This window comes from Aspergillus affinis (genome assembly GCF_023601865.1).
Source record: "Aspergillus affinis strain CMG 70 chromosome Unknown NODE_100_length_134578_cov_84_604828, whole genome shotgun sequence".
NCBI lineage: Eukaryota > Fungi > Ascomycota > Eurotiomycetes > Eurotiales > Aspergillaceae > Aspergillus > Aspergillus affinis.
Window position 1 is genome coordinate 1 of NW_026515881.1, and position 15,718 is coordinate 15,718.

The 15,718-nt window shown below is 50.1% G+C and overlaps 3 protein-coding genes across 3 annotated transcripts; all 3 read right to left on the bottom strand.

Moving 5' to 3' along the window:
- Positions 1-801: 801 nt before the first annotated feature.
- On the bottom strand, positions 802-2,961 carry KD926_000001 (putative sugar transporter; the record flags this gene model as incomplete). The annotated part of the gene is made up of 6 exons (XM_053103913.1): positions 802-1,367; positions 1,426-2,009; positions 2,086-2,303; positions 2,366-2,378; positions 2,437-2,536; positions 2,682-2,961. 6 exons carry the CDS (start codon positions 2,959-2,961, stop codon positions 802-804), a joined length of 1,761 nt encoding a protein of 586 aa, XP_052952719.1.
- Positions 2,962-7,793: 4,832 nt separating this feature from the next.
- Positions 7,794-9,580, bottom strand: sxa2 (putative pheromone processing carboxypeptidase (Sxa2); the record flags this gene model as incomplete). Its single annotated transcript, XM_053103914.1, has 4 exons — positions 7,794-8,686; positions 8,746-8,972; positions 9,040-9,322; positions 9,388-9,580. The coding sequence occupies 4 exons, from the start codon at positions 9,578-9,580 to the stop codon at positions 7,794-7,796; spliced, it is 1,596 nt and encodes a 531-aa protein (XP_052952720.1).
- A 2,721-nt stretch (positions 9,581-12,301) lies between these two features.
- On the bottom strand, positions 12,302-14,650 carry KD926_000003 (serine/threonine-protein kinase; the record flags this gene model as incomplete). The annotated part of the gene is made up of 3 exons (XM_053103915.1): positions 12,302-13,484; positions 13,551-13,795; positions 14,201-14,650. 3 exons carry the CDS (start codon positions 14,648-14,650, stop codon positions 12,302-12,304), a joined length of 1,878 nt encoding a protein of 625 aa, XP_052952721.1.
- Between the last annotated feature and the right edge of the window lie 1,068 nt (positions 14,651-15,718).

The window sequence follows — 15,718 nt, forward strand, 5'->3', positions numbered from 1 at the left end:
CGATTTGAAGCGGTGAGGCAGGCGGCGGACCACCGGCGGTTCGGTGTCACGGCGGTTCGGTGTCCGATTACGTTATCGTCAAAGGCAAGGTCTGCCGATGATTATCGTCAAATAGTATCGTCAAAATCGGTAAACCGGCAAACCGTGAACAGCCCTGCACATATACATACATGTTCCTGGAACCAAGAGATCTCTTTTCGAAATAGAAAAATTGCTTGACATTGTATGCTATCCTTAATGCAAATCCAATCCGTTTCCTTTATCTAGTACACACATACATAGATACATCCATGTGAACTAGACAAGACTAGACAAGGGGTATATGATTTTTCATAAATGCCAGGGCGGGGGGAAGATGAGTCGATCGACATGCAACACAAAATACAACCAACGAACAGAACAACAGATTTTGTGAGGTGCTTCTGTTTCCGCTAGAAATTCCAAGCTCATAGGTCCGTAGGCATGCATCAATCTATCAATACACATAAGAAGTCATAGGGGAAAAACATGATGTTGGTAGGTAATAGACAACAGCCTCCGAATCGAGTCTTTTCTATCCGAAAGGACCGATAGAGTAGATGCGGGAAAATGCAGATAACAAAACATAAACATAACATGAGTACAATGCAAAGTAAAAAAAAAAAAAAAAGAATAGAAATAATGACAAGAATGGTGTCAGGCGAGTCAAGAATTCATCGCTGGCCCAACATAATCGTAAAAAGAAAATTAACAAGAAAAGAAAATGATGAGGAAAAATTCAAGAGAGATGGTCTCTTGCTTCCTCCCCCGTTTGTCATGATCTTACAAAGTCTGCTTACCGCGAGTCTCGATGGGAAGCAAGCACATAGCCACAAAGGCAGCCAGCATCAGGGACCCGGAGGCGTAGATAGGCGCATTGACGTTCCCGCTACCGCTGTAGATGGCTACCAAAGGGGCGCACAATCCAGCAATCCGATTGAGGCAGCTGGCAATACCGGTACCGGTACCGCGGTTCGGGGCGGGGAAAACTTCCGGTGTGTAGGCGTACAGCACGCCGTACATGATGTTTTGGAAGAAGGCCTCCAGGGACGAGCAGACGAGTTGGATGTCGGGGTTCGTGGAAGCCGTGAAGCAGAAGAGGAGAACACCGGTGATCATGGTGGAAATGACCATAGTGCCCTTCCGACCAACATACTTAATATCAACGGTGTAGCAGGCGAGAATGGAGCCGGGGACACCGACAATGGAGGTGATGGCGTAGTTCCGGTAGACGGTGTAGGTCGATTGTTCGGTAGAACCACCGGCGCTTTTGATATATTGGGGAAGGAAGGCATTGAAAAGAGGGTACCCCATTCCAATAGTGGCCCAGCAGAACCACAGCAGGATGGCTGGAAGTCATCTCGATTAGCGAAAACGGCAGAAAGGAGCAGTATTGGGTAAACATACTGGTGATCCCAAGCTTCTTGGTGGCAAAAAGAGGAGCAATACGCTGCATCGAGAACTTGGAGAGGTATCTTTTGGCAATTTGCTTGTTTGAGAGTGTCTGCTGAACGCTTTCCTCTGGGTATCCACCGATCTCGTTGAGAATTTCCACGGTGAGCCAAGTTTTGGACTTGTTCTTGTAGGCGATGCCATGAACGGCTGCGACGGCTTCCTCCTGACGGCCACGGGACAGCAGAAACTTGGGAGACTCATATAAGTGGAAGAAGAAGAACCGGCAGATGAACATGGCGAAGGTGATGGCACCCAGGGTCAAGACGAGGTATCTCCACCCCATGTTGTCCTCCTTGCGACAGCACTGTTCGCCTGCACTGACCTGGTTGCAGGCGGGAAGGCCGGATTCGCAAGTGAAGTTAGGGATATACGCCCATGCGAGCAAGCTGGAGATGAGGTTGCCCACCGGCCACCAGACGCTCAGCATGGTCAGGAGGTTTCCAGATGCAAATGGCAAAAATTCCAGGAAAAGAGCACCGTCAACGGGCAGATTTCCACCGACACCCAGTCCCAAGCAAGAGAACAAAGCGCAGGTTCTATTCAATTGATATTAGGATCCCGCATATATCGGATAACGGATTAGAAAGGTCTCAGGGCCATTGGAATACGTACCCAATCCAGTTCGGGCCACCGCCGGCGGCCAGACCGAACACACCAGTGATGAAAAGAGTCAGGTTGAAGGCGGGACGACGTCCGATCACATCAGATGCGATTCCCCAGAAAGAAGCACCCAGACAAAGACCCAGGAACAGCGCACAGGTGGTAAACCGCACTCGGTCATCCGAAACGCCGAATTCCATGGATAATTGCGTTAGAGTTAGAGCAACACCCTAGATATGTCAGTATGGCATATTCTTCTGATCTCCCTATATCGATTCTAGAAATGTCTTACCTGCAACCAAAGGCTAAATGATCCACGTTAGTGCTGTGTTCTTGGCTTTCACCAGGAGGGGCCTCACGTACTTGTCAGCAAGCCAGCCACATCCACAGAGAGCAAACAACTCCCATTGATAACGGCCCATGTCGATATCCTGAACAGCTCTGTTTATTACTTTCGCTTTGCCTGTATGAAAACAATTAGATCCGCAACTTGCAACTGTCTGCCAATGGCAGACTGTGGGAAAGGGTTCTTGGGAAGTATAAAGAGAACAAGCTCCGTTCAAGAAAAGACCTGGGGCAAAGCTCTTCCATGGGCAACTAGAACATACGGTCATAGGCGCTGTCGTGACCCGAAGCGGCGATGTCGGATTCGACTTCGGCACGCAAAACTTCAAGGGTCAGATGTGTATACTCAGGGACGGGACCAATGCCCTTTTCGGAGGAAACATGGTCGAAACTCCTGTCGTTAGCTTTCTCATCTGGGCCAAATTTCTTTTCTACCGAACTCGGGCTCGGGCTCGGGCTGGAACGCGAAGGGGCATTGGCGAGGGGGATCACAACGCTGGGAAAGTTGTGATGGTCCCTCTGGAAAGGATTGGACAACTTCATGGTGCCGGTTCGCTTTTGCTGCTAGGGGGAAATATTTGGCGCGTGCTGGGAAATTCTTCGAGGTCGTACAGGACTGATACAGCTGCGGGTGGGATATCAGGGAAAACACTGGGTTCAATGGCGGGCCTTGGGTAGGACTAATTGCTACTTTCTTCGGTATAAGTCGCAGCGGCTATGTCCGAATCGAAAACCTCGAGTCCTGGGGCGCTCAAAGGGTCATTGGTCGCGAACGGTGCTTGGAATTTCGAAAGGCAGGCGCAATGGCTGTTAATTCCGGGAGAATTTGGTAAACGGTTGGCGCTGGGGAGGATGGCAAAGAAGGCGAATGCAGTCGCTCTGGTCGAATAGTATGTCGTTGAAATGTGTTGAGCGAAGTAGATTTGCTGATGCAGCTACTGAGCTGTGTGCCGTACGACTGATTTTGAATGACGATGATCTGAGATCCTGCTGGACAGATTTTGTGCAAATAGACAATGCAAAGTTGATGTATAGATCAAAAGGAAAGGAGAAAAGGGAGCCCAAGCTCTGGGAAGCTCGGTTGACCTGAGATGACAGGATAACAAGAAAAGAAAAGGACCAGGAAACTTAAGAGCCCTGGAAAAGGTGTTTGGGGGGACAAAAGTTTGTTTGCCCTGTACCGGAACTGGTAGACAGAGAAATGGAGCTTAGATGGCCTCGAATTCCTGATTGTAGGAAGAGGGGATGAACGGATGGTATGGTGGACGAGGAAGAGGGAGAGATGTGAAAAGAAGAGGAGAGGGAGAGGAGGAGAGAAATGGGTAAAGAAAAGCCTGGAAGAGGGAAAGATGGCAGTGTGGAAACCAAGGTTGGAGGGCGAGAAACCATCTATATACGGAGCACGGACTCCCTACTGGACTTCAGGCTGCGGGTGGGCAAGAGAAAAAAAAAAAAAAAAAAAGACCACCATCGTAATACGAGTAGCTTGATCATATTAAATCATAATGCTGTATTATTATTTGTTAATAATTCTTTATGAAAATATAATATCTGGAAGGTAATTCCCGGTTTACAATTCATGCATTTGCAAGAGGGCCTTTTTTTTTTTTTTTTTTTTTTTCCCCCCTGGGCATGCATATGGGGGGTGAGACTAAATTAATTTCCCATCGCTCTTTCCCTAACTAAGCTAAGGCTAAGTCACGGGAGTCTACGCCTGGATCTGTAAAGTGTGGTATTCTGTATTCTGTAAGATAACTTAGTGCACTTTAGTGTTGTCGCAAGTGGCGACCCGCTGAAAAGTGAAAAGTGAAAGTGAAAATGGAAGAATCAAAACCCTCATGCGCATCAGTTCTGGAGCTGGGCCAATAACCAACCGGACTCGAGAGTCACGAAGTTTTCGATGTGGAGGAGAGATCAAGACTTGATACGGATATCGATAAGTGATGAGTACCGGCGGGGGATCACAAAGCAAGAACCTGCGGGGAGCGCTTAGGACCCCCGATATGACCTACCAACTCCGTCCTCAGTACCTGAAATTTTCTGGAAGGTCCTTCTTACGGTGTACAGTCTTACACACACAGTATTGACTACTGAGTGGGCTCAGTCCATTTCTACCACTGCTGAGTGTTACCCCGGCGAGTCCATCGCGACCCAAAACCGGCCGAAAGCGCGAGAGTGGCGGGAATTGATTGGCAGGGAGGCCGGGTGGAGATTGTCCTGGATACCTAGGAATGCCCTCAACGGCGAGCCCGAGAGAGATCTACTCTTCAGGTAAAGTAGACATGGACATCTATCAATAATGTGCACCCTCGAAGGAAAGACTCCGGGTCTGAATTTGACCTAGATCTATCCCTCACTGATCAGGTCGACAAGCTACGGTACTTGGCTGTCCTATGTTATCATATCGCTACGTCAACCCCGGTATCCCGGAGAATAACCATCCCATTGGGATGACCGGTGGTCAAAAGAACTTTTTCGTTTTCTTTTCTTTCTAAACAAAATAGCGAGGAGCCTAGAAAGGAAGGTCTCAATTACTCCGAACCGCCTTCCCATGCTCTGAGAGGCCAGGAAATCCTGGTGGTCTACTGTATACTGTGTGTGTATAAGGCAGGGTACCTCGTCTTCGATCGCCCGGAAAAGATGAAGACAAGCCGGCGGCGCCACCAGACCCTCGTCTTTCGATTGCCCACCGCAATTTATGATTACTTTCTGCACGTATGTTTCGATCCTGCGGTTTTGGTCGGTGGTTTGAGGATTAGGTGCATCCATGGCGACCCGGTAGGCAAGTCCGGGTAAAGTAAAAAATCAAAAAGAAAAAGAAAAGAATCGAATTGGGGGGCCGAGAAATTTACTCTTTCTGGAAGTGAAAGAGGACGTCCACGTGCCAAGTCGGTCTTCGCCCTCTCTACGTCATCCCCAGTGCGATACCAGCGCTAACCCGGCTTAGGACGACATGGTCCTGTTAACTGTATTCGCCCATCGGTACCAGACCTTCTCTTGTGTTTTCGACCCTTTATTGGCTCCTTGGGGAGGAATTGGTGATTGCCTGGAGATGGACTCTGTACGGTGTACTCCGTAAAGCATACTTACCTAACTGGGGTTAGTCCCCTACGCCAACCGGACACGGTCTAGTTCTTTTGCCTCAGGATCCGACATGAACGAAGCCACCCGCGTTACCTAATGGTTAATACTGAGATAGTGCTTATTGCTAAACCGTCATTGTGTATTGGATATCTCGTCCCGCCCTGCGGAATACCTGCGGGAAGAAAGAAAAAAAAAAGCTCAACCTGCACCTTGTCGCGCAGACACGAGGATTCTCGCTTTTGCTTTTTTGATAGTCGGCACTCTGTATTCTCGCTAGACCTATCTGGGAATAGATCGCCGTAACCGGCTGGAGGAGACCGTTCCTTCCGCATCCGGAGGGTTCAACCGTTCAATTAATCCCCCATTCCTCCTACATGACATTCCCCGTGGAACCACGGACCACCTCATGATTTGCCCGAGGGTTGGGAGATGTCGTGATTTCTCATCCTGTATGCTTTGGGGAATCATCATGGGGATTCAATGAAACCCTCTAACAGGGCATCGAACCCCGTTCCAATCCACCCCTGGTCAAAGGCATCCAGCGGGCGGAACGTGATACAAAATCAAGATCGACGGGAGGGCGCCGGGCACTGATCTCACTAGGACCATTCCAGTCTAGCCGGGCCAAGCACATCAGGTCACTGGACTTGAGGCGTTTTTTTTTTTTTTTTTTTTTTCTTTGACTTTGACTTCTCTGATAGGTATCCCGCCCTTCCCCCCAATCCCATGTCCATTTGCCATAGAGTTCCTGTACACCGAGTTTGACAAGTCACCCTTACTTACATTGTACATTGCACATCGCATCCCCATTCATGCCGCCTCTGCTTCATTCAATGACATGGCCAATGAAGCACGTGGGCATTGGATGATCGATCATTTCTGTGGGGTGGGAGGATCCAGTTACTTATCGGTATCAGTTAACAATTACGACATATCGACTGTGTAGTGTAGAGACCCCTTCATCTAGCTTTCCACACCGTAGGTTTTAACTCAAGTCCATTCAACTCAGCCCTCTTTCTCTGCACTCTCCAATGTGTACTCCGATGTAGTGTGTAGTCATTCTAGAGAGTAAGACCAAGCTACCGAAGAGGGATTAGATTTTGGATCTAACTTGACTTGAACTTTTCCTAAGCGGCTGAAGCAGCCGCCGCCATGCGCACATTACTCGATATGGTATGATCGACTAGCGAACCACGCAGTCCGAGTGATTGGTTGCGAAAACCTGATAATCAGCTAATCAGTCTGAGTCTTCGTTAGTTAACTACCTGACGGAGTAGTCATGATTATTAGATAACCTTGACCTTATCCAATTGATAAGAGATTTTGGCCAGTACCGTAGCAGACTACATAATGGATACTACGTAAGATGGAAGTCATGGCAAAGTGCAAACCGGGCTGTCTGTCGTACGGTGTCCTGTTAGTTTTACCAATATCCATTATTATTAGCTATTAGTTAAGTGCTGCTAAGACAGCTATACCCCGGTTGTACTCGGCTTGGTCTGGAGTTCTTTTCTCCGTGATTGTACCCACTTAGTTTTCATGGTCTTTCCCTATGAATTGGACAAAATGAGATGCTCGACTTGCCGAGGGATACAGCGACATAGTCGGGTGGGGGCTGGCGCTAGTATTAATAAATACCGTACGTGTATATTTGCCTGAGGTGTTTAGGCTTTTGGCCTTATCTACCGGGCCTACACTGATTGCAGGTGTTAGTTACCTATGTAGATCTATCTGGCTCGAGGATACTTCAGCTTCGTTGCCTTATCACCTACTAGCTAGCCCCTTATAGTTATCGAACATCCCTGTCCCGATTATATAAACTACGAGTGATTGGCAAATAAGGCTGATGACTATGAGCTTTCTTTTCCTAGCTCAGCCACCCGTCCCGGGTCCTACAAGACAAGAAGATGTGGCGGCCCTCTAAATTTCTTAGACTGGGAATTTGGGTTTTTTACCTAGAGTAGTTAAAATATGATATCAGATTTCTCGACCCGAAAGGGGTTATGTATTCCTGTCGTCCTGGAGGAGTGTGGTCATATATTTCGTTATATTAAAAAAAAGTGTTGCGGGCTAAGTAATGTATACAGCATGGTAGGCCTTCGGCCGTTTGCCCGTGATTTCTTGGGCCTCATGGCTTTTTCTTTTCTTCTTCTTTCCTCTTTCCGGTGGGAATAGGAGGGGAGGGAAGTTGTCTCGGGCCCTCGGCACCGCTTGTCTCGTGTACATACATACTTGTACGGAGTACGGAGTACAGATCATGCATTCAGGCGGGACTCCTTTACCCCTTGCATTTACAACGATTCAGTCCGACCCAGAAGCCACTCCAGATGACGGTAGGTCACTCTCGGTTGGTACTGGGGCTGCATGTGTCCGCTCTGGTACGTCTCCGCCCACATGAGGCCGCGCTCGTAATGCTGGATGCCCATGACACCCTGGCCGAGGTCCCAGGTGGTGATGCCGTTCTCCTCCAGGACATTCTGGTACTGGAGATCTGGCAGGGTGATGTCGATCGGGGTGCTCGGGGCCTCCTGGAAGCCCAATTCTCCGTTCCAGGTCATGTTCTGGATGGCCAGCAGGGTGCCGTTGGTTAGGATGATCATGTCATAGTCGCCGTTACTGATGAGCACCCGGTTGGTTGCCTCGATGACCTGCGGGAGAACGTGTTCGATCGGGTTGGCGGAGATATCGCCCTCGGCTTCGGGGCCTGCGTCGCCGCCAACGAAGACGTTTTCGGTCGAGCAGGCGGACCAGGTGATGTTCGGGGCGTGGAGGGCTTTCTTGACATCATCGCGATCGAAGTAGACGGTCGCGCCGGCGGGCTGGTAGTCTAGCGCGGTGGGCATGGCGAGGATGTCCCAGAGGAGGGGACACATCAGGTTGACTTCGTAGATGTCGAAGCAAGGGTTGGACTGCATGGCTTCGTTGTTGATGATATCGAAGACGTCGCAGTCGGCCTCGCTCGTGGTGTTGAATAATTTCGGGGGCTGGACTTCCGAGGGAGGGAAGACCAGGTATTGATCCAGGTAGTCCGCGTAACCGCAGGAATTATGGAGACTCTCCAATTCCTCCATGAAGCTGGCGTTGAAGCCGAACAGGTTGGCGTGCTGTTGAACAAATGGCACTGCGGGCACTTCTTCTTGCACGTAGTCGTGCTGTCCAATACAAGGGTCATACACCAGTGCTCCTGCAATAATCAGATGAGTATGAGGACCCTCGTTTTCGATTGGTATCGTGAGGACTTACCATTCACGTCATAGTACTCTTTATCCTCCTCATCCAGCATTGCCGCAGAGATGTACGGAACGTAACGCCCGGCATAACTCTCACCCGTGACGAAGATCTTGAAGTTCTTGATTCCGAAAAGTTTTTGGAAATTCTTGAAGAAGTCGACAAAATCCTTGGCTGTTTCCTCCTGCGAGACTGCAGTTGGAGTTCCCAAGGCAAAGCCGGTTCCGACAGGCTGATCAACCCTATAACAGACACCCCGATTAATACGATTGATTAACAAGCATAACCACTTGGTTAGATGAGACATACCAGAGCACGTTGGTCAGGTTCACCCAGGAATAAGGATTCTCAACAGGCGCGAAGGTTCCCGGCTGCCACAGGAACCGACCGTTCTCCTGGAAAAAGCCCTCGAGGGAGCTACAACCCGGGCCACCGTTGACCCAGATAGTGATTTCATCAACCGGCTCCCCAAGCTTGGGTTGGAATATGAAAAAGAGCGATTTCGAGCTGTTACCCTTCTCGATCGGCACTGATCCAGAGTACATCTCGCCTATATCAAACGGAACGTCGGGCAGGCTCTCCACACGGTAAGCTATCAGACGAGAAGAAGAAACGTATCAGCATCATGACCTCAGCACAATAATTGGCTAACCGTACGCTTTGTTTTGTGATCCAGGAATCTGAAACCCTCGGTGGAATGATTTCCTGGCTTTTGAACAGGCGGCGGGCTGCGCTTGGCCAGCGAGTCGCGCGCCTTTCTTCCAAAAGGGCCATGCTTCGCAGCGGAGACATTGTCTGCACTTAGCGAAAGGGCTATGACAGCCGTTGACAGGAGAGAGCGGAAAAGCATCCTGGCAGGGGTTGCAGGGAAAGGATGGAAAAAATCTTCCGTGCTTTTCTCGTGTCACTTTGTACGGGCAGGGGCAAGGTATTTATGTAGGGACCTTAGCTACTTTTAAGCGATGGAATCCCTGCGACGGGGGATTTGGAAAAAGCAACAACACCACCGACAACAAATCTCCCGGTGGGACGTCCAAATTAACCATTGGAACCTGACAAGTTGGAGCTTCTACAGCAACGGCCCTAGCGGAAGACCGGCTCCTTCTGTGCGCATGGAGCGAGGCCACGGCCAATGGTCATGGACCTCATATCTGTGGAAATGAGGAGAACCAAGGCGGGACAAGGAGGACAAGCCGTCGGTTGACCTCGGCGTAAAGCTTGACTGGATAACAGCTTCTTGCCCGCGCGGGATCCATTCCGGAGAAGACGCAGACTAACGACACTTTAGGAAGGACGCTAATCTCAGGGATTGTGTGATAAGACATGGTTCCTGGTGGTGATAAGACACCCTCCGCGATCCACGGGTGCAGCTGTGTCCCCCTTGCAGCTTCTTCGATTTGGGTCGTTGTACCTGAGGCTAGAACCCTATCGAACACCTGCGATCGCCATCTTGACTGGGTTTGAGCCCGATGGAGGGAGAGGGAGAGGGGGAGAGAGAAAGATAATATGGAGAGAGGCAAATGGAAAGATAAGCGGAGACCACACGGAGACCGCCGTCCCTCCACTGTCTCCGGTCTAGCGGTGCGAGTAGTTTGGCGCTTGGGAACGCTAAGCTTTGACTGAGGAGAAAAAGGTGGAGCTGCCTCAAATCCGCAATTGCTGGCGAGCTGGCCCTCTCCGTTCATTCTGTATTACTTTATTTGATGCAAAAGAGAATATTAAACTGAATGACGTGATAGCTGCGAAGGACCTGAGAATGGCGAAGAGGATGGAGATGAAGAGGAAAATTGCCTGATCGAATGGCGGATTTCGTCTGTTATCGGACGATGTAACCTCACGCAGATAAGAGCGGGGGCCCTTCTAGTAGTTGGGTTTCCTGATAAATTGGTTTATGATATTCGATCTCTGGATCTAACTTCTCACCGCTATCATCACTATCGTCCTCGTCCTTTCCGCTCGCTGAAATATTACTCTGACTGTTCGTTGCTAGGCTTTCCTTGAGCGCATCCTCATCGATTGCCCGCGCCCTGTTCATGAGCGCCTGGGTTGACGCAAAGCAGACCAAAACATATGTCGAGCGGCAACAAATAAAGTTGTTCTTCCCTGGTTGTCTCGCGCATCGACCCAGGCTCCCTGGGCTACCAACTAAAGGTCAGCTCGTGGCCTGTCGCCTTCTCCGAATCTCCCGAGTCCTGTGCTGCGTCGTGCAACGCTGTTCGTCCGTCCACATACACTGCGTTGCAATCCATGCCCAAATAGAGAAGACGGTCCACGATTCCATGCCACCCTTCAGACGCGGCATGATGAAAGCCCGTTATGACATAACTACTCTCAGACAAGAACGTGCATCATTCATGACCATCCCTTGCCCTACCACGACGGAGGAGCTACAGAACCACGTCCATATGGCCCGGCTAGGGTAGGATTAGCTAGCGGTGTTCTTGCCGTAGACACATGAGAGTGGTCCCCTATTGGGATATCAATATCCACAATATTCTCGACCAGAAGCTGGATTAGGGGTAGGGGGTGCCTGGCTTCTTGCGATGTGTAGAGGCGATTTTCTATCTTGACCTGGATACTCTTGACTGGCACCTTGCCCAAGTAGCAGTTGAACTATTTCAAATTTAGTATATACCCAGTAAAATCAAATGGCTGATACAGTATCTAGTTGATAAAGGAAATAGATACATATTCAACCGGAGGAAGAATCAAGTTGTCGGGCTAGACAGACAGAGCCAATATCAGAGTATGATTGATCGGCGGGTCAGACCTATCCTACATAACCTACTTCATATCTATTCTCCAAATCTAATGTCCTGGGAATGCACATGCACGTCTATTCATACTCAAGTATAAAGTGAATACATGCATACACATCAAGTTAAAGTAATAAGACTCAAAAGGTGGTAGAAGAGCCTCCCAAGGCTAATGATTGATTTACCGGACACATTTTATCCATAGACATTACTTTCCAAATCACAGGAACAGACCAAATCATGCAAGCGCGGCCAAACTGTAAGCCCAAACACAAGCACAAGCATAAGCACAAGGATCTATATGTATATATATCCAATGTATCTGCTGGGTTTTCAGACAGACAGAACGAACCGAGGAATATGGAGACAAAGAGATAAAAGTATCTAGAACCCTTGTATATGTGGTCCGAGTGAGATTCCTCCTATGCGCTATAGAACAGAGAACACAGAGAAAAAGAGGACGAGATGAACGTGAAAGGAGAATAATATCAAACAATTGCATAACACATGCTTCGCCCAAGCCCTGAACCCAGAAAAATAAGAAAACCTAATGGAGAGACAAGCCGCAAGATATCAAACAGAAGGAACAAACAACACCCGAAATAAGAAAAGAGAACAAAAGGAAAGCGACCCGGTGGAAGACTACCGCCCAGTAATCCCAAAATAGTTCATGGCCCATCGCTCACATTTCATAAACATAATCCCATCGTTGATGCGTGCAAATGACGAGTAAAGAAGAGGAAAGAAGAAAGAAAAAGAAAAACTAGGTATAAGAGAGAAGTAGAAAAGTGACAAAATGATGGACACACGACAACTCAGCTAACAGGTTGGTGTCGTCTAGTTCTCTTTTCTAGCAACGAAGCATTGCCCAAGTTGAGCTCGAATGGCTGCCGCGCTGACTGAGCAGCCTTCTGCTTTGCGGCGGTGGCAACCGCGACACTATGTTGTCCGTAACCCTGTGGTTGTTGTCGGGGCTGGTTCGCTTGCCGAGCTTGCGCGGCATGACTGGGGGGAGCCGCACCGAGGTTGGTCGATCGCAACTTGGCTTCCATCATAGCCACATCCTTTGCCTGATTAGTGCTCTTGTGGACCTTCGAAGGAGGATACTCGTCTTCAGCAATGCTCTGATAGGCGATGTCGGCGTCGTCATCATCATAGTCTTCATTAAGCGGGTTCAGCGCGGATTGGAATCCGGCCGTCGAATTGGATCCACGGTAGACGTGCTTGAAGTTCTTGCGTCGCTTCGCTTCCTCTTCCTGGCGGTGGACGGCATAACCAACGTCGAAAACCTCGCGGAGGTTGATCGCACCTGGAGATCGGAAATCCATGGGACGCTCCAGCCCGGCGGAGGGCAGGTCTCCAAGGCGCGCGCTTGCGGGCGCATATGGGGCCTGATCCGCTCCGACGGCGTCCAAAGGTGTTTGTTGGGCCTGGCGTGTGCTGAGGGGAGTCGCTAGTGGGGGCGCATCTTCGGCAGCGCTCGTTTCCTCGTTACTCCCACGGATCCACGGGTGAGCAAGGAACTCTTTGATGGTAAAACGCTTGACGGGATCCACCGTCAGGAGGTGCGAGACCAGATCCTGAGCCGACTTGGAGATGTCATCCCACCAAGGCGACAGGAAGGTGTACTGGCCCCGGGCCACCTTTTCGGTCAAGACCTGAATGCTCTCGTCGTAGAAGGGGGGGAAACCGCAGAGGAGGGTGTAGAGCACGCAACCGAGGGCCCACATGTCGACACTCTTGGAGTATCTTTCGTCCTTAACAATTTCGGGGGCGGTGTAACCAACGGTACCGCAAGGGGTCATCGTTTGGCTATCCCAGATGACCTTGGAGAGACCGAAATCGGCGATCTTGATCTTTCCAATTCCGCCAGCGCCCTGACCATGGATGAACTCGCCCTCGTCTACCTTGTCTTCGTCGCCGGGCTGACGAGGCTTGGGATGCTTGCTCGGAACGAAGGGGATCGGGTAGAAAAGAAGATTCTCGGGTTTGATGTCCCTGCGGAAAGACAGTCAGCCACGCTGATCTCCAATGAGACAGAGAGGGGGCATGGGGGCAACGTACCGATGTACCACTCCGGACGTCTCGTGAAGATACTCAATCGCCTCGGCAACCTGGACGATGACATGTCGACTAAGCTCCTCGCTGAAATACGTTAATCGGACAATCTGGTGGAACAATTCGCCTCCTGGGCACAATTCCAGCACGATATAATAATATTGGGGCGATTCGGAGAAGTTCACGAGCTTGACGATGTTCGGGTGGTCGATCTGTCGCATAATCTGTACTTCTTTGAGGATGTTGGCCCGCTGCAAACAAGTTAGCAAACATATACCATTTGCGAGGTTTGAAAAGCAGAAATGGAGCAATAGCAAGATGGTACAGGTCATGGCGTGGACGACGAGTATGCGAAGGGTGCGGAGAATCAGGTAACGCAAGAGAATTGAAGAGGTATGCTCCTCAGGATTTGCGCACCTCGGCCCCTTTGGACTTTTTCTTTAGTCCGGGGTGTAGAAAGTCGTGCTAAAAGTTACATTGGCGACAAAGTTCGAAGCATGCGAAGAAGCAGAGTCACGAAAGGGACAGATAGAACAATGACGCAGAGCAAGCGACGACGCGAACAGAAAACAGCAGAGGGAATAAATGACGGAAGTGGAGAAACGATGGCGTAGGGCAGGCAGAGCAGAAGGATCGGACGGGTGGCTTGAACCTACCTGATTGCTGTTCATCTCGAATTTCCGGACGACCTTGATGGCCACCTCGTCATATTCGCCGGTGGTATCTTTGGCGCGATACACGTTGCTGAAGGCGCCGTCGCCCATCTTCTCCATCAGGATCCATCGTTCGAGGCCCGGGTAGCGAGGCATCTTGGAGCGGACACTCTTTTCCTCGGCGACGATCTGCTCGAGTTCGGCGTCGCGGGCACGACGGGAGTGCGGTTGTTCGGGGGACTTTTGGGCGGGCTGAGGCTGGGCCTGGGAGTGACCCAATTTGCTGTCGATGGCATCGAGGTTCCCGGCGGCGGGAGGGTAGGTACGCTGGGGCTGACGTTGTTGCTCGGCATGGATGGGGGAAACGTTGGTGGTAGGTTCGGCATGCGGCGTCACCAGGCGAGCCTGTTTGCCATGACGTATGAAATTCTTGAGATTCTGGATGGTACTCATGCTGAGTAATCCCCCGTCGGGTAAGACAAGAGAGGAGCAGAGAAGAGACGGAGGAGGGAAATTATGACGACGATGGGGAGGGAAAGGAGGGGGTCACAAGCGTAGGTAGCGTCGGGCAAACAAAGCCGTTCAGGGGGCGAGGAAAGAGGAAGAAAGGGAGGAAGCAACAGTCGGAGGGTTTTGAAATCTCCCAAGAGAAGTCTTTCTTTGTCACTTTTCTTTCTGCTTTCTATTTTTTTCGACACTGAACCCCACTAGAGTCACGGATGTCGTCAGAGTGAGGAATGATCGACTGTCAGACTGAGGGAGAAATGCAAATCGAACGAGGAGGAAGTGAGGAGGAGAGAATGGTGAAAAGTGAAGAGAGATGAGTGAGATCTTCGAACAGAAAAAAGGAAAACCAACGGCAATTCAGCCAGCAGCCGGGGGGACAGACGAGGGAGAACTAAATTTAATTAAGGCGAAGGGCAAAAATGCAGATGGTGGGGGAAGTGACGGAAGTGGGAGGCGGATGTGCTGATGTTTTTTTTTTCCTTTTCTTTTTTTTGCTTTTCCCTTCCTACTCTCACTACGGAGTACTCACTAACTACACCTAGTTACAGAGAGTCTCTACAGACACGGAGTAATGATGATGGATGATGCTGGGTCCTGGCCAATCCCGGGAAAACCGGATTTCCCAATCACCTCCCCCGACGGCCTCCCCTTATATCATTCTTTGCTCTGGACTCTGCCTCCCCATTCATTTTCCCTCGACCAAATTTAAAAGCAGCCCCCTCCCCCCCCATGGCATTCCATGACGTCGGCGGATCGACGACCTCGGAGCCGACGGTTATGTCATCGGCTGACTCATCCCTCGATCTGCTGTTCGCATCGTCTACGCTGTATGGACTATGGAGTACTGTGTTCACATTTCTCTGCCCAAGACTTCTTATGCTTAGGATCTTCCTTCCTGTGATCACCAAACTCCCAGATTCCCTCGCTGTACAATCTACTCGGAAGATCTAGATTCATCATCATCTCTCCGCGTCCTTCCTAAGATCCGGATGAGCCAATCGAACCAAAAATCCG